Source organism: Euprymna scolopes, chromosome 16 (genome assembly GCF_053919585.1).
Source record: "Euprymna scolopes isolate OS-2025 chromosome 16, ASM5391958v1, whole genome shotgun sequence".
NCBI classification, from domain to species: Eukaryota; Metazoa; Mollusca; class Cephalopoda; order Sepiida; family Sepiolidae; genus Euprymna; species Euprymna scolopes.
Window position 1 is genome coordinate 144,288,461 of NC_136497.1, and position 19,439 is coordinate 144,307,899.

A 19,439-nucleotide genomic window follows, 5' to 3' on the forward strand; every position below is an offset into this window, starting at 1 on the left:
ATTTTAATCGAAACTGCTACAAACACGAATAAATATTGAAAAATGCTGTTTTTATGACTGTTTTCATTCTTTTCTCTTTTCCTTAACATCTATTAATTAATTTTATTTTTTTTTAATAATTTACATAATTTAATTACATAAGCAATTAATTTAACGCTTTTATTATCTTAAAATGAACATGTATATAAATTTTATTCTAGAATAATTGAATGTATTTTATGTTATTTTTCAATACTACATCTAAAATAGTCATATATATACAATGGTGTATGGAGGCGGGAAATTATTCGGCTTTAACTGCGAACTTTGACCCAAATTAAAAAAATTGTTTTGTTAACTCGTATGTAGAGGATTCCCATGAAGTGATTTTATATCTTTAATTCTGAAAATTTTCAAAACAAAAAAAAAAATTTTGCAATAAACATCATAGATTCATTTCTACACTGACGATGAGTTCCTGCTTCCCACATGACTACAACGTGGATGTCTTCAAGTCCAACGTTAACAAATTCCTAATGAACCGCCCCCTTAAGTAAACACTTAATCAAATATCCACACTAACGTGCTGTACTTGCAATAACCCTTATCCCTGAGTGGCTTCCGGGCCTTGATAAGTGGTGACCACTGTGTAAAAAAAAAAAAGAACCTTTGGAATAAATACCACCCACAGTCAAAATTCAGGTAAATAAAAAAATGAATAAATATTCGGATCTCGAGCGCGTGGTTCAGTGGGGGAAGATGTGGCTGGTTACCTTTAATGCATCTTAAACCAAACTCCTATCCTTACATCATCAACGCTCTGATCCCCATCTGGCATCAATTGTGATGGATGGCTCTCGTCTGGGTGAGGCCTCGTGTTTTGAAAAGCTTCTTGGTTTAACCTTTACTCCTGATCTGAAATGGAACACGTACATCAAGTCTGTTGCCAAGGTCGCTGGAAAGATGGTGAGATCCTTCTACCGCTCCAGAAGATATCTCACTACTGATGCAATTCTCTATCTATATAAAAGCCAAGTACGTCCAAGGATGGAATACTGTTGCCATATCTGTGCAGGAGCTGCTAAAAACAGCCTATCCTGCCTTGACAGAGTACAAAATAGACTTCGTGGCTTAGTGGGGGATGCCCTTTTCTCTACCCTGCAACCTCTCTCCCACAGAAGAGACGTTGCGAGCCTATCCTTGTTTTATCGTTATTTCCATGGCAGGTGCTCGTCTGAACTCCAATCTCTGGTCCCACCTCGCCAATCTTTCACGAAAAACACCCGTCTAGCTGAATCCACTGTGAAAAATTTCCCCCACTCTATATCTGTGCCTAAATCAAAACGCGGATTCCATGAACAAAGCTTCTTTCTTAGAACTGCACGCCTGTGGAACTCTGTTCCGTCTGCCTGCTTCCGACCTGACTACAACTTGGATGTCTTCAAGTCCAATGTTAACAAATTCCTAATGAACCGCCCCCTTAAGTAAACACTTTATCAAATCTCCACACTAACGTAATGTACTTACAATAACCCTTATCCCTGAGTGGCTTCCGGGCCTTGATAAGTGGTGATCACTGTGTAAAAAAAAAATATATATATTTTAAATATAAAAAAATAAGAAGAAATATATATATATATATATATATATATATATATATATATATAATAAAAAATATTGAATTATCTGTTATTATTTATTCATATCTTTATTTATCTATCTTCTCACAACTTCTCACATTCCTGCATTGTTGTTGCCTTCTAAAAATACATTTTATTCTCTAACAATGCTTCAAGCAAACGACGCCATACTTCTTAAAAAATAACAGTAATTGTAGCATAGGGACCGTTGAAATATCTCGCATATTTTGAACTTTTCATTCTCTAATAAAATAAGTATCAAACAACATCTTTCTCGTCTATATGTAACTTACATTTATAATTTCTTATTTGGAATACAGAGGGATTCATCAACATTCGTAGTATATAGTGATTGATTAATTAACCTTATAGGTAATTCATTTACGTTTTTATTGTTTTAAGTTGAACCATCAAGTAAGTCTATATTTGTATATAGTCATTGATAAAATCACTTTGGAAAAATTAGTTTAACGTTTTATAACTGAAAATATATTCTCAATTATTGAATCATTTCTTTCTACTAAAAGTAGTGGTTGATGGGCAGAAATCAGAAGCCCACAGTATTAATGCCAGTGTCCCTCATGGTTGCATCCCGGGCCCAATTCCTTTCTTGATCCGCATCAATAATCTCGCAAATCACATTCTTAAATCATTCGTAGACATTTATGCAGACGACACTACCATCTATGACAACACTTCTAAGACGAGAAACAGCCAAGATCTCTGATTCTGTCTCCTCCAATCTTGAGCACGTGGTGCAATGGGGAAAAAGGTGGCTTGTTAACTTTAATGCATCTAAAACCAAACTTCGTTTTTTCCATCATCAACGTTCTGACCCAAATCTGACCGCTATTGAAATGAACGGCTCTCACCTTAAGGACGCCCCATTTTTAGACACTTCTTGGTCTGACCTTCACTCCTGATCTGAAATGGAGCACATACATCAAATCCGTTCCCAAGGTTGCTGGACAATGGTTGGATCACTCCACCTCTCCAGTAGGTAAATCACTACTGAAGTTATTCTCTGTCTGTATGAGAGCAAAGTACGTACTAGAATTGATTACTGCTGCCACATCTGGACGAGAATTGCTTGAAGCAATCTATCCTTCCTTGACAAAGTTCAAATCAAATTCGTAATCTAGTGGACGATTCCGTTTTCACTTCTCTGCAGCCTCTTTCACACAGAAGAGAAGTTGCGAGCCCGGCCTCAGCTCTATCGCTATTTTTATGGCAAGTGTTCCACTGAGCTCCAATCTATGGTCACCTCTTGTCAAACTTTCAAAAAAAAAAAGAAGAAAAACAACAAAAAACACTCATCTAATCAAAATTATTACCAATAAACCCCCCAGTCTCTCTCATTGCCTAAAACTAGAACTGTGTAACTCTGTTCCACTGGTCTGCTTTCCAGATTACTACATTATCATTATTTTCAAGTCCAACGTAAACAAGTTCTTATTCAACCGTCCTCGTAACTGATCTAATTATACCAAACTACTTCTACAAACGATTATTACGCAACTGTCCAAATTAATACAATACACATAGTTACCCTTATCCTCGAGTGGCATCCGGGCCTTAATATGTGGTGAACACTTTGTAAAAAACTATCTTTAATTTAACTCAAAAAAACTGCATCTTTATTCTAGAAAGTTCAACTACAAAACAAAATTTTCATTGCCCCACCCCTGAATATTTCTTGGAAATAAATAGTTTTCTTATCCAACCAAATTGTTTCTAAGTAATCTGACGTTACAGGTTTTCTTACTAACTTTTTTCTCTGAACAAATTTTTCAGCAATTCATCCAACCTAACTTACTTTCACTTGAAGTTAAAAAAGGAAATAGATAAAAAAACGATTAATTTTAAGTAGAATCTTATTTTAAAAAATCAAATTAATATTTAGAATTTTTTCGTTTTCGTAATATCGACTGTTTTATTTGTGCAATACATTTTTTAAATTTCAATTTTGGAAGAAAATAAGTCGGTGTAAACAATTGAGGTCACTTCTTGTCTGTTACTTTTTAATTTTTGTACGTTGTGATTTAATAAATTCGAATTATTGTCAATGACCATTTATTAAAAAAAAAAAAAATCAAAAATCAAAAATCCGTTATTTTTCTTTTCACTACTTAATCTCATTGACTTTACACACAGTATAAAAGATTTTTGAATTTTACTGATGAATAATCCCATTTTCAATCAATCGATAAAAATCAGTATTTTTTATTTGTTTTGTTAAGTGCGTGTGAGAGTTGCAATTATGATGCTCCAACTCCGAACTTACACCAAAAAATTGGGTCACATTACTTTTGTGGCTATTTTTTTTTTTTTACATTTTCTTTAAATCAATTTAAATTATTGTCAATAAACTTATAAAACATTTATGAAAATAATATTTTTGTATTTTCTAATTTTGAAAGAAAATATATCGGTGTGTGTACGAAATTGACGTCTCTTCTTGTTCGAGTCTTTTTAATTTTTTATGGATTATCGTTTAATAAATTTGAATTATTGTCAATGACCACTTACAAAAAATATTAAAAAAAATTCAAAAATATTTTATTTTACATTTCCCTATAAAATATAAAATAAATACTTATTTTATACACAGGGTAAAAGATTTTTGAATTTTACTGATCAATATTTTGATTTTCAAAACGCATCAATCGATAAAAATCAGCATTAAAAAAAATTGTTTTGTTCTGTATGTGTGAGAGTTGCAATTATGATGCCCCAACTCCCAAAAATTGAGTCACATTACTTTTTTAGCTATTTTATTTGTTTTTACATTTTGTTTAAATCAATTTAAATTATTGTCAATAAACTTAAAAAAAAAAATTATGAAATTTTTTTTTGTATTTTCTAATATAGTTAAAATAGTGACTTATTTTATAGTCGTTTTAAACAATTTATTGAATTTACTTTTCTCTAATTCCGTTTTTCAAACGTCTTAATCGATAATATTCCAAATTAGCGTTTTTATATATACATATTTTAAGCCCCCCCTCTCTTTGGGTAGAGCACTGTCATGCATAATCTCACGCGCTACTTAATTGGCTGGAAAATGCGAGGCTCGCTGTTTGTTTGTAAAAAAGCGGTTTGTGCACTATAAAAGTGGTGGACGAATGTTTGTTTGAAATAGACATTTGTTAAGGATATTTACGGACACCGCTCCTGTGGGTAGATGGGTAGAATTGCCGACTAATAACGCTATGGTTCTAGGTTAAATTTTCGGCTTGGGAAAGGTGCTAGTCTAGTCGCACTGATGAGTTGTGATACAACGAAGCAGTACTGTATGTGGATGACTATATATATATATAACGAAACAGGACTGTATATATATATATATATATATATATATATATATATATATATATATATATATATATATATATATATAAAAGGGTATGGAGGCGGGAAAGGAATTTATAAACTTTAACTGCAAACTATATAAAAATAATAAAATAATAAATAATAAAAATGGGCGTGGCGTGGTTCGAAGTAATTTTATTTCTGAATTTATTCAAAACAAAACACATTCACTTCAATTCTAGCATAGGGACCGTTGAAATATCTCTCATATTTCGAACGTTTCACTCTGCAATAAAATAACTATCAAGCAACTTCTATCATGTTTGTGTATTTCTCGCCTATATGTAACTTTTATAAATGCACATTAAATTATTATTTTTATTATTATATTCCAATCAAATATTTATTATAATTAACGATAAAATATTGTTTAAAATATTAAAAATATTGGAAATATTACAAAAAATTGAAAGCAAATAAACAAACTTTTCTATTTTTTCCAGTGCTTTTTCTTTTATTGGAAAAAAAGTTTAGATATATAACTTGATCAATCGTTAATCGTTAATTCAGTATTTATTAAATATATTATTAAATTTATAATTCATTATATTTAATATACAAGGATTCATTCATATTCGTAGTATATAGTGTTCCGTTTTCCTGCTTTCCAACTGGCTACAATATGGTTGTCTTCAAGTCCAACATAAACAAATTCTTGATGAGTTATCCCCTTAAGTAATCCAATTTACCAAATTTCAACTACTATCAATGACTGACATATTCCCCTTAACCATTGTGCACTCATTAACCACAATCCTCGAGTAGCCCCGAGCCTTTATCAGTGGTTACATTTAAAAAAAAAAGATAATTTATTTATGTTTTTATTTTCTTAAATTAAACCTAAAGTAAACCAATATTATATTAATATTAATATTAATAAAATCACCTTGGAAAAATTTGTTTAACATTTTCTATCTTTAATTTAACCTGGAAAAACTGCATTTGTTTTTCTAGAATATTCAACTACAGAACGAAATTCTCATTACCCCCCCCCCCACCGGAATATTTCTTGGTAATAAATAGTTTTATTATCCAATCAAATTCTTTCTAAGTAACCTGACGTCAGACGTCTTCTTCTTTGAACTAATTTTTCAGCAATTCATCCCGCCTACATAATTTCCACTTGAAGTTAAAAAGAAAAATCGGTCAAAAACTATTAATTGTAAGTAGAATTTTATTTTAAAATATGATACTGACATTTAGAATCCTTTTCTTGTCATAATATCGATTTATTTTTGTTAAATTTAAATTTTGAACAAAAAAAGTTAATGTAACGAAATTTATGTCATTTCTATTTCTGTGTGTTTTTTATTTTTTTATTTTTATACATTGTATAAGTATGCTTTTTTGTTTCAAAAAATTGAATGTGGGTGAATCACTTTGAAAACCTGTGTATAAGCTTTTCTCGAAATTTCACAAAATTTTCCACCCCGCCTCATAATTTTTTTTTTTGTAAATTAACAGCTTCATTATCTATTTATATTTGATCCAATAAAAGTTTTGAATATTGTATGACGTCACAGTTTCTAACTAACTTTCTTCTTCGAACAACTTTTTCAGTAATTCCATCAAGTAGAAGTTGTTTCTTTTCGAGGTTCAAAAGGAACCCATACTAACAGACGATTAGTTGTGAGTAAAATTTTCTTTTTGTGACATAAACTTATTTTGTCAGATTTTTTTTATTAAAAAAAAAAAACAAACAAACAAACAAAAAACGTCAATGGATGTTTAAAATTGAGATCACATCCTTTCCGTGGCTTTTTTTTTATTTTCATGAATTTTCTTTTTAAATAATAATTTCAATTACATTTAAATTGTCTTTTAATGAATTCTAATCATTGCTGACGACATTTCATAAAATATTATCAGAAAGAAATAAAAACACCTTTTAATTTTCGGTATTATATCTAAAATTTACACTGACTTTATAGCGAGTGATTTTTTAATTCTACGGATAGATTATTCGGTTTCCTAAACGAGTTAAATCGATATATGTAAGCATCTTTATTTATTAGTTTTATTTTGTGTTGTTTTTTTTTTGATTGGGTAGCGGGTAGGGGCGTATACGCTGTCATAACTCTTATATCCACCAAATATAAAAGGGCGTGGTGGTATAAATTAATATCATGAAGTGATTTGATTTCTGAATTTGATACAGAAATCAGAGTTAATTCAATTGTAGCATAGTGACAGTTGGAATATATCGCATAAATTTTACGCTCAAATCTGTAATTTAAAAACATCTCTTATGTCTGTGCATGTAATTTTAAAATATGCTATTCCAATACTCGTAAAACCGTATCGGAAAGAAATTAGAAAATATTTTATTTTAATTTTCACTATTTTATCTAAAATTAACGCTTAATGTAAAAGTGTAAATGATTTTTGAATTTTACTGATCGATAATCCGGTTTCCTAAATGTGTTAATCGATATACATCTGTATTTTCATCGATTTGTTTTGTTTTGTGTGTAGGAGGGGGTAGGACGCATACGCTGCTATAACTCAGATATCAATGAAATAAAAAGGTGTTGTAAATGAATTTTATAAAATGATTAAATTTATGAATTTATGAATGTGTTCAGAAATCATTTTTAATTCAATTGTAGCATAGTGATCGTTGGAGATCTTGCATACAAATAACGCTAAAATCAGTAAAAAAAACAAACATATCTCCTATGTCATATAATTGTTGACCGTATGTATATTTGATGACTTCATATTAAATTAATGGTTTTCATATTATATCGTAAACAAATACTGAAAAAAAATGTTTTAATAATTTTTAAAATCCTTATTTAATTTTTTGAATATATTAGCAAATTTTGCACAAAAATATTTACACATTTTATGTTTTTAATGTATTTTTTCATTTCCATCTCTTTATCCTCCATTTTCTCTCTTCACACTACATTCTCTTTTCTTCCTCTTCATCTTTTACAGTTATCTCTTTCATCACCTCTTTATTTTATTCTTTCTTAACTCTCTCACACTCGCTCTGATTTCCCCCTCTCTCATTATTATATCTCCTTTGATTATTTCATATTTGAATCATTTAAAGAATCGATTCATATTAGAATTATATAGTCATTACTTCATTCAGAAAAAAATATTTAATTAAATGTTTTTCTAATAAGTCCATAATTTGACGTTTTACTGGACTCATCTTTAAAAAGATTTCATTGAAAAAAAAAGTTTCGTTATCTATTTATATTTACCCCAAATAAAAAGGGCGTCGCAGTTTGAATGAATTTATGAAGTGATTAAATTTATGAAGTGATTAACTATGAAGTGATTACATTTTTGAAGTGATTAAATTTATGAAGTGATTAACTATGAAGTGATTACATTTTTACCTCAATTGTAGCATATTAACACTGAAATCTGTATTTAAAAATATCTCGTATGTGTGCAATTTGTATTTAAAAATATCCCGTATATGTGTAATTTGTATTAAAAATATCCCGTACGTGTGTAATTTGTATTTAAAAATATCCCGTATGTGTGTAATTTGTATTAAAAATATCCCGTATGTGTGTAATTTGTATTTAAAAATATCCCGTATGTGTGTAATTTGTATTTAAAAATATCTCGTATGTATGTAATTTGTATTTAAAAATATCTCGTATGTGTGTAATTTGTATTTAAAAATATCTCGTATGTGTGTAATTTGTATTTAAAAATATCCCGTATGTGTGTCATTTGTATTTAAAAATATCCCGTATGTGTGTAATTTGTATTAAAAATATCCCGTATGTGTGTAATTTGTACTAAAAATATCCCGTATGTGTGTAATTTGTATTTAAAAATATCCCGTATGTGTGTAATTTGTATTTAAAAATATCTCGTATGTATGTAATTTGTATTTAAAAATATCTCGTATGTGTGTAATTTGTATTTAAAAATATCTCGTATGTGTGTAATTTGTATTTAAAAATATCTCGTATGTGTGTAATTTGTATTTAAAAATATCCCGTATGTGTGTAATTTGTATTCAAAAATATCTCGTATGTGTGTAATTTGTATTAAAAATATCCCGTATGTGTGTAATTTGTATTCAAAAATATCTCGTATGTATGTAATTTGTATTTAAAAATATCTCGTATGTGTGTAATTTGTATTAAAAATATCTCGTATGTGTGTAATTTGTATTAAAAATATCTCGTATGTGTGTAATTTGTATTAAAAATATCCCGTATGTGTGTAATTTGTATTAAAAAATATCCCGTATGTATGTAATTTGTATTTAAAAATATCCCGTATGTATGTAATTTGTATTTAAAAATATCTCGTATGTGTGTAATTTGTATTAAAAATATCTCGTATGTGTGTAATTTGTATTAAAAATATCTCGTATGTGTGTAATTTGTATTAAAAAATATCCCGTATATGTGTAATTTGTATTAAAAATATCTCGTATGTGTGTAATTTGTATTAAAAAATATCCCGTATATGTGTAATTTGTATTAAAAATATCTCGTATGTGTGTAATTTGTATTAAAAAATATCCCGTATATGTGTAATTTGTATTAAAAATATCTCGTATGTGTGTAATTTGTATTAAAAATACATCGTATGTGTGTAATTTGTATTAAAAATATCTCGTATGTGTGTAATTTGTATTAAAAAATATCCCGTATATGTGTAATTTGTATTAAAAATATCCCGTATGTGTGTAATTTGTATTTTAAAATACATCGTATGTGTGTAATTCTCGACTGTACTCAAATTTGATAAATTCATATTAAATTAATAGGTGTTATATCTTATTAAAACAACATATTTTTTATATGTTTTAATCTTTTTTTAACTTCGTATTTGTTTTTTTAGTGTATCATAACATTTTGAAAAAAAATATTTACACTTTTTATAAAGTTCTGTATTCGAAACGGACTTGAAAAATGAAATTATAAAAGTGATATTCCCCTGAAGGTTTAACGTTCAACCTCAGTGTAGGCGATTGAAAAATTCAATTGTGAATTACTTTGGACCGAACAAAAGCATGCTACCACTAGGTGTATCAGAATTTTTGACACCTCTAACACGAAACTGCGAATAAAATATAAAAATCTCGTAATTTCTCTATTAAAAGTATGTTGTTTATTTTCTTTATAGATTATACTTCCAAAATAAACTATTAAAGTTGTTGTAAAAGTAATAGAAATATTTTTTTTTTAAACAGTAATGAATTTTCCGAACTCAATATTTTTCAATTTTTAAACTTTAAAAATCTATCAAAATCTTTCTATTGATTCTATTTTTACGATATTTTCAGGGTTAGTGTGAAATTTTATGTTCTTTCCAATAAATCGAATATAATATTTTAGACAGACGTTTTTTTAATTCAACCCCCCCCCATTTTCAAGTTTCTATTAAAAAGTAAATAATTAATTTACTCACCGAAAAGTAAATAATTAATTTACTCACAAATTGAAGAGAAAAGGTCAATAAATAATATATTCAAATTTAAAAAAAAAAAAAACATAGTGTTTTTTAGAATTTTACCTGTAAAGTTTGAAGTTTAAAACTTTTTTTTTTAAACCACGTTATTTGTTTTTTCTTTTTTTTTTTTTTAATGAAATCTTGGTCCTTGCTCCTTTAATTGAAAAAAAAAAAAATTAGGACTTGAATTACATTTTTCGAGGAGTTATAAGCTTGGAAATACAGAGGGTCGAATAATTCACGCCTCCCATTTTGAAATGTCTATTAAAAAGTAAATAATTCATTTATGTACCAAAGTCTTATATATCACAAATTGAAGAGAAAAGGTCAATAAATAATATATTCAAATTTAAATAAATAAAAAAGAAAAGTTTTTTTAGAAATTAACCTGTAAAGTCCGAAGTTTAAAACCTTTTTTTAAAAAAAAAACACCTTGTGTGTGTGTGTGTGTTTTAATGAAACCTTGGTCCTTGCTCCTTTAACTGAAAAAAAAAAAATAGGGCTTGAATTACATTTTTCGAGGAGTTATAAGCTTGGAAAGATGGGGTGGAATTATTCACTATTTTCACGAAATTTCTGACACACCTATGCTACCAATAGGGAGTAAATAAAGGGTTTGAAATTCCGTTCAAATTCCCTAGCCTGACAGAAAGATTCCTGAGTTCGACAAGATACATGTGAAGAAGGTTGGAGGTTACATCGACCGAAACGTTGTGAAAATCAGACTCAAGATGAGAACAGTAGTCTGAAGAATCCAAATAATATGTATAACCAAACCTTATCTCAAGAATTCAGAAACGCATTCCTTTTTTGTTTACTGATTTGTTTTTTTATTGAAAACATTTTTCTCTTTACTCTCCCTCCCCCTCTCCCCCTCTCTCTTTGGTTTTATCTCTTTCCTTCCCTCTTCTACTACAGTTTCTCTCCCTCAGCTAACTTATGTTTTCTCTTTCATTTCTCTTACCCTCTCCTTTTCTTCTTTCTTTTAATCTATTAAGTATTTTCCCCGCACGATTACATTGCCTTTCATTTTCTCTCCATCTTTTGATTTTTCTAACAATTCACATTTTTATTCATATTAAAAATAACCAATCCTTATCTCCAAAATTCAGAAACGCGTCCATTTTATTTACTGCTTTGTTTTTATGCCGTTTTTAACGGATTTAAAATTAATGTGAAATTTAATTTTCTTTTATTTTGTTTTCTTAGTGCGTTAATCAATATATGTGTTTTTATGTGTTCGTTTTTAAATTTATTTTATTGTATATGGGGAAGTGAGACCTTTTCTGTCTTAAAGCCACGCCCTCTTTTATTATTTGCTGGAAATTCACAGTAAATAACAATCTCCAGCAAACAATAAAAAAGGGCGTGGCGGTGTAAATGATGACGTGTCGGCATTAAGGCCACGCCCTCTTTTATTATTTGCTGGAAATTCACAGTTTTAGTTTAAGTTTAAAAAATATTACATGTGTAATTAAAATATTGTTTTCTTAATGTAGTAATCGATAAGAATCCGCATTCGAGTTTTAATTATGTATTTTGTAGGGAGAATATATATATAAATATTAAATAGTATTAAAAAGTAATTAAAACAATTTTTGTATTTTCAATAATATATCTAAACTAAATAAACTTTGATATCTGAATTGGATCTAAAATATATGAAATTTACTTTTTGTAAATCCTGTTTTTTTTAATATGTTAATCGATAATTAAAATATTTATTTAGGAATAAATGAAATATACGCCATTACCTGCGAAATTCCACCAAATAATAAAACACGAGTAACAATGTAAATTATATTTATAAAGCTGACTACAATCTGATCGTCTTCAAGTCCAATGTAAACAAGTTCTTGATGAACCTTCCCCATAAGTAATCCAATTTACAAAATTCCCACTACTTATGTTTAATTAAATTGACTAATATACACCCATTAGCCCTTATCCTCGAGTGGCATTCGGGCCTTGATAAGTGGTGATTTCTGTGTTAAAAAAACAGTGATTTACAAAAAGTACATTAATTTTAATCATAGCACAAGGACAGTTGAAATATCTCTAATATTTTATTAAACGTTCGAGTCTTTATTAAAAGAAACTGTCAGACACATTTGTGTGTGTATTTTTCGCCTGTATGCAACATTTATGAATCAATATTAAATTATTATTTTTATCATATTCTAACAAAGTATTTATTAAAATAATAATGTTTTCAAAGTCTCAAATAAAATGTAAATATAATACTAAATAATATTAAACCAATTTTTAAGTTAATTAATTTTTTTAAAATATATCATTATAATTAATTTTTTTAAAATATATCATTATAATTAATTTTTTTAAAATATATCATTATAATTAATTTTTTTAAAATATATCATTATAATTAATTTTTTAAAAAATATATCATTATAATTAATTTTTTTAAAATATATCATTATAATTAATTTTTTTAAAATATATCATTATAATTAATTTTTTTAAAAATATATCATTATAATTAATTTTTTTAAAAATATATCATTATAATTAATTTTTTAAAAATATATCATTATAATTAATTTTTTAAAATATATCATTATAATTAATTTTTTTAAAATATATCATTATAATTAATTTTTTTAAAAATATATCATTATAATTAATTTTTTTAAAATATATCATTATAATTAATTTTTTTAAAATATATCATTATAATTAATTTTTTTAAAATATATCATTATAATTAATTTTTTTTCTTTTTGCCTTCGTATTTTCCTCGTTTTTTACTCTCTTTACTTAAACTAGCTCTTCACCACTAATTCCGTTTTTCCCCTATTTTTTAATAACAAATAATATGAAACCAATTAAAATAATAATGTTTGAAAGTCTCATTAAATATGTAAATATAATAAATAAAAATTAAATAAATATAAAACCAATGTGTAAATTACTAAAACATTGTTTAATATATCACAAAAACAAAAAAAAGTCACATTTATTTAATTGTTTTCCTAAGTTTTTTCTTCATTTTTTTTTCTTTTCTAAACCTATCTTTTCCCCACTATTTTCGTTTTTCTTCTATTTTTGCTCTTTTTTGTGGTCGTCTCTCCTTCTTTAATTTTAAAATAATTTTAATACTCTCATTTATATTCTTTGTATATATTGATTGACTGGAGTAAATAATTTGACGACTTTAAATTAAATGTATATTTTTCGCCCCAATCTCTCTTCTTGTTTGTTTCCCATTTCTCTTCCCATATATAGTTAAAGTGTGCACGATCACAAGAAAGTACGCATTCTAACAACATCATCAGAATGTTAGTAAAATGTAGTATTTAATTAATTAACTATAAAATGCTAATACCTATTTTCAACTGAACCTGAAAAAATGTATACTGAGTTTTTGTCTAAAAGGTTTAACTACAAAATGAACTTTCCCTCACCTCAGCCGTGAATAATTTTTTGTAAATAAGCGTTTCATTGGTTATTAATCTCATCCAATCAAATTTCTTCTAAGATAGCTAACGTCATATGTTTCCTACAAACCTCCATTTTTAACAAACATTTTAGCATTTCAACCAGCCAAACATGTTTCGTCTTGAAGTTAAAAAAACTTCTATTCGGCACATACGCACGCATATATATATATATATATATATATATATATATATATATATATATATATATATATATATATATATATATATATATGTGTGTGTGTGTGTGTGTGTGTGTGTACACACGCATATGTATATATTTATATATTTAAATATAATAAATGCATATACAGTATCGGCAATAATATACGGAACGGAAAAAATTACAATTATTCATGTATATTTCAAAAATTAGAGCATGGATTTTTCTGAAATACTCAGAATAAACAAATAGAACCAATGTGTATAAACTAGTACCAAAAAAAATAAAAATAAATAAAAATAAATAAATAAATAAAATTACGATTCAATATTGAGAAATATTTTAGTTTTAAATTATATCAGTGGATTTATCCTGGCCAAAAGTTAAGGAACGAAATAGAAACTTTATGTTTTTTTAATGCAAATGTTTTAAAAAATAAATTCATTCAATATTTAGTGAACATCCCTTTATTCTTTATGACGTCACTGCATCTTCGACCACAAGACTGGATTAGTTTCTTGCAAAATTCAGGATTTATCTTTTCCCACTCTTCCTTCAATAAATCCCACAAATGATTTTGATTTTGGGGATTCCTTATCTGTGCTCTTTCTCCAATCATTTTCCAAACATTTTCTATCGGATTCAGATCCGGACTCTGCGCTGGCCAGTCCATTATTCTCATTTCTTCTTCCTCGAGGTAACATCACTTTTTTGGCTTTATGACAAGGGGCGTTATCTTGCATAAAAATGCTTGGCTGATTAGGTGAAAGGCGTAAGCTCTCAATGACATGTTGTTGAAGGAGCTGCTTATAAGTCTCCGCATTAACCCTAACATAGATTCGAACTAGAGGGCCAACTCCTTCCGAGGATATCATACCCCACACCATTACAGTTCCCCCTCCGAATTTAAGTGTCTTTTTAACACATTTGGAGGATAATCGTTCACCTGCTTTACGCCGTACATGCTTCTTTCCATCAGATCCAAACAAATTGAACTTGGATTCATCGCTGAAGTGAACCTTAGCCCATTGTTCATCAGTCCAGACGACATGCAATCCGGCAGCTGCTAACCGTCGAGAAACAGTTTTTCTAGATATATTTTTCTGAGTCTGTTCATTAAAATTACGAGAAATTGATGTTGCGGATTTGAATCGGTCACTAAGCGCCTGCCTTACCATAATCCTATCTTCTCTTTTAGACGTTTTAGGGGGTCTGTCGGTTTTAGGGAATGCTTCTAATGTATTTTTATTCTTATATCGAGCTATCACACGATGAACAACACTCTTTGATCTTCGAACGATATTAGAAATTGTTGAAATTGATTTCTTTTCTTTGTAATTGTCTAAAATTAATTTTTTTTCTTGGAGAGACAGAGTTTTGCGAGTCGGTGACGCCATTTTTCTTTGTGATCATCAGCAGTTCCAATATTAAAAACTAGCTATTTTTATGTAAAGTTTAGTCTCTTAAAAATACATTTTCTATTTCGTTCCTTAACTTTTGGCCAGGATAAATCCACAGATATAATTTTAAACTAAAATATTTCTCAATATTGAATCGTAATTTTTTGTTTGTTTTTGGTACTAGTTTATACACATTGGCTCTGTTTGTCTATTCTGAGTATTTAAGAAAAATCCATATACTAATTTTTGAAATATACATGAATAATTGTAAATTTTTTTCCGTTCCTTATATTATGCCCGATACTGTATATACTTTAAAATAAACACTGAAGTAATAGATATGTTAACAATTTAATTTTTTGAGATAGTATTCTTTTTTAGTTTCAGGTTTGGTTTTCATCTTAATTCCTCATCGATGGCATCTGATCGATACCAATGTCTTTTCCAATGTGTCGGATGTGAATCCCAATTGAATGAAAGATCCAAGACTTTACCATGTCTTCATAGTTTGTGTAATTCGTGTTTTACCAACACATTAGAAGATGAAGAGACAGAAGGAAAATGTCCGGAATGTGATGACGGATTTCATAATAATGAAGGCTTGACCCTTTCACCTATTTTGGCCAATGAATTAAAACGCCAACAATTATCACTGTTGAAATGTGACACGTGCTTAGAAGAAAACAACTCATCGATAGTGAAATATTGGTGCATCCAGTGTGAGAAACTGTTGTGCATCAATTGTATACGATTCCATAATGCATTTACGAAAGAACACATTTCAAAAAATTTGGATGGAATGAAAAGAGTGGACCTCATTGAAATGATCATGGGAAACAAATGTTTGTTGCACGGAAAAACACTAGAATTGTTTTGTAACAAATGTAACATGTGTTTTTGTGACACATGTTACGAGTCTCACTCAACTGACCCCAGCAGCAGCTGTATGAACGTGCCTTCATTATTAGTGAAAGAGGAGGCCTTAAAAATAAAAACTCTAGTCCCGAACCTGGAGAAAGAAATTAATGAATTTAAAGAATACTTGCAGTCATCAAATGAAAATGTTTTCAAATATACTGATGAATTAAATCTTGAATGCGAATCTAAATGCCAGGATGTTTGGATAAAATATGAACAAATCGTAGAAAATGCAAAGTTGGATGCTTTGGATCTGTGCCAAAAGATGAGACAAGAAACGACAGAAGAAGTTAAAAAATGGCAGAATATTTTTGAGAAAAATACAAGAATTCTCAAAGAAGTTGAAATTTGGTTGCTGAATTTACAGCATTTGCTCCGTGAAGATCACCAAGACCGAGAAGTGTTATGTGGATTAAAACTGTTGACATCAAGACTTCCATCACGGCATCTTAAAACGATGCGACCGAATAAAACATGTGAATTGTGTTTCACATTGCCTGACTGGTGGCATCAAGCGATGGAACCATTGGTCAGCAGACAAATCCCATCATTGTCTTGTGTTCGGAAAACAATTCCTGTAAAAAAACTTGTAAAAGAAAATCAGTGGATTCTACCTGGATCAAAATCGCGAGATATCAGAACTATTGTAATCAATGAAAAAGATGATCACATTTTTTTGTGTGATAATGAAAATAAATCAATAATTGAAATGAGTGAAATCGGACAATTTGTGAGTGAAATTTTTTTGTCTGATGAAGAAAATCAAAATTTTAAACCTCTTGACATGTGTTCAATTTCATGTGAAGAATTTGTTGTTTGTGGAATTGGAGAAAATAAACTACTTTTTTTGAAAAGAATTGAAAATGATCCATTTTTACAAATACAAAAAATCGTTCCAACAACAAGCAAATTTTATTCCGTGTGTGTAAAAAACGAAACAATTTTTACTTGTGATGATTATTTCGGAATTCATCATTTTACAAAAGAAGGCATAGAAATTAAAACAATAACAAATAAAGGAATGGGTAAATCAGAATATTGTTCACGAATCTGTGTTGATTTTTCCAGTGGGAAATTTTGGGGTTCAAGTTGGGATCGTTCTGAAATTTTTTGTTTCAATTCAGAAGGTGAAAAAATTGATTCGTTTAAAAAAGAAAATAAGTGTTTTGATTTTAGTGTGACTGAATTTGGACAATTTTATTGTCATTTTGACGGATTATTTTCGTTTTTTCCGCAAAACCTCATTTATACGTTAGAGAAACGAACAGAACAATTTCCAGTGTTGTTTGTTTTTCAAAATAAAATGTTTATTTGTTTTAAAAATGATGGAAAATGGAAAATTGAAGTTTTGAATATATTTTATTAAAAACAGATTTGAATTTAATGTGTCACTTTATCTGTTGTCATAATATAATCATTTATTTTTTATTTTTTGTTCAGATTTTGCAGTTTTTATAAATTGTTTTTTTTTATATGATTATTAAACTAATAAAAATTTAAAAAACCAAAAAAAAAACCCAATTGTTTCCAAGTCATAGTTCTATTACCATAAATATTTTTACAGAATTTTGTTCTTTCAAATTTCAATGAAATTTACAATGAACCTTATAGGGCACAGATTGAGTAAGTGTTGTTTGTTCCGGTCAGCGATATGACTAAGGCAGATAGTATTTAACCTACAGTCCTGGTTTTACATAATTTCTTAAAAGGATATAGTCACCCGAGGATCTCTTACTAGTATATGCAAAGGCTTGTTTTCAGAAATTTTCAGTAAAAATTATTATATGGCACAGATTGAGTAGGTGTTGTTTTGTCACGTAAGAGGCACTTTTCGGTCACGGAACGAAAGTCTGCCGCTATCCTGGTCGTAGGTCACCAAAGTGTGATCTGTCTTCGTCCTGGTCACTATTCTCATCGACACTGATCTGATGTGACCTTTTTCAATGCAGTAGAACCCGTTGGTTGCGCTGGTCAGTCTTTCATTCGCAGCCGGCGAGTTATCTCGTATCAGGGTTGATATGCCGTCGTATCCCTGGTTGGTCGCTTACTAAGGTAAAAGAAACAGTAATTCAAAATTCGCCGTCCGATAGGAAAATGCCCAAATGCACAGAGAAGAAAAACACACTCAGCCACTCAGCTCTTCTAGTCTAGACACACACACACACACACACACACACACACACACACACACACACACACACACACACACACACACACACATATATACAATTTACAAATATAGAGTTCATATAGTCGACAATTAGTCTTTAGGCCTTTCCCTTTCTTTCTGTTCTTGGTAGTGCGGCTTAGTAATACGGGGCGTCGTGAAGAGGAAGGCGACTTTCAACTTCTATTTCGAAATCGTCTCTCGGACTCCAAAATTTATCCACACAAGCGCCTCCGTCTCAATTAACCTCTCATCGCACTACCCTAATAGCTGGTTAAATCGACTGTTTCTCCACTATTAGTTCACCTGTCAAGAAGAACAAAAATTGAACTAAAGTTCACAAACAACCCCCAGGTGATAGTGCCCTTCAGCTCGTCACCTGAGCAAGTCATATTCTTGGTCCCCATTCGAAGCTCAAAAGTTCAACAGTTAATAATTTTTTTTTCAATACATGATACAATTCACAAAAAATCAATCATTTTTGTTTTCAATAAGATGTCCCCTTTTTTCAATAGCATATAATATCAATAAATGTTCTCCCTCTTTTTAGCCAGTATCTTCTCTTTATTGCACTAGCCTCTTTTTCTCTCACCTTAACTGGTCATCACCGGAGGTTTTGTTGGCCCATCCACAGGTCACTCCTCTGTGAACAAAAAAATATAAAATAGGAGAAAATCAACGCATACTTCTTTTAAAACACAATGGAATTCCACCCGTCTTTTCTCCTGACTCCCTACTTGAGCAGGAATTAGCAGCAGGCATTCTTCGCTTTGCTGAATGGAGAGGTCCACCCTTCTCCGGAGGCACTCTCTTAGTAAATGGCCGGTATCTCGGCATCGCCAATACTTCCTTCTTCGGCTCCGTATGAAGACGGTGATTTAGGTTGAAGGCGGCTACAAT

General features: G+C 29.4%; 1 protein-coding gene across 17 annotated transcripts in view; it reads left to right on the plus strand.

Annotated features, from left to right (window-relative positions):
- LOC145296144 (uncharacterized) overlaps window positions 1-18,601 on the plus strand; it is a 79,133-nt gene extending 60,532 nt beyond the window's left edge. For 3 of the 17 annotated variants that reach the window (XM_080142320.1, XM_080142322.1, XM_080142321.1), the window contains 3 exons: window positions 6,087-6,153; window positions 6,552-6,620; window positions 15,836-17,756. In XM_080142320.1, coding sequence (XP_079998446.1) covers window positions 15,870-17,738 — 1,869 coding nt within the window. In that variant the 5' untranslated portion in view covers window positions 6,087-6,153; window positions 6,552-6,620; window positions 15,836-15,869 and the 3' untranslated portion in view covers window positions 17,739-17,756. Of the gene's footprint in view, window positions 1-6,086; window positions 6,154-6,551; window positions 6,621-15,822 lie in introns of all 17 variants that reach the window. The other 14 variants (XM_080142325.1, XM_080142330.1, XM_080142331.1 and 11 more) reach the window with 9 other exon arrangements.
- Window positions 18,602-19,439: the final 838 nt, after the last annotated feature.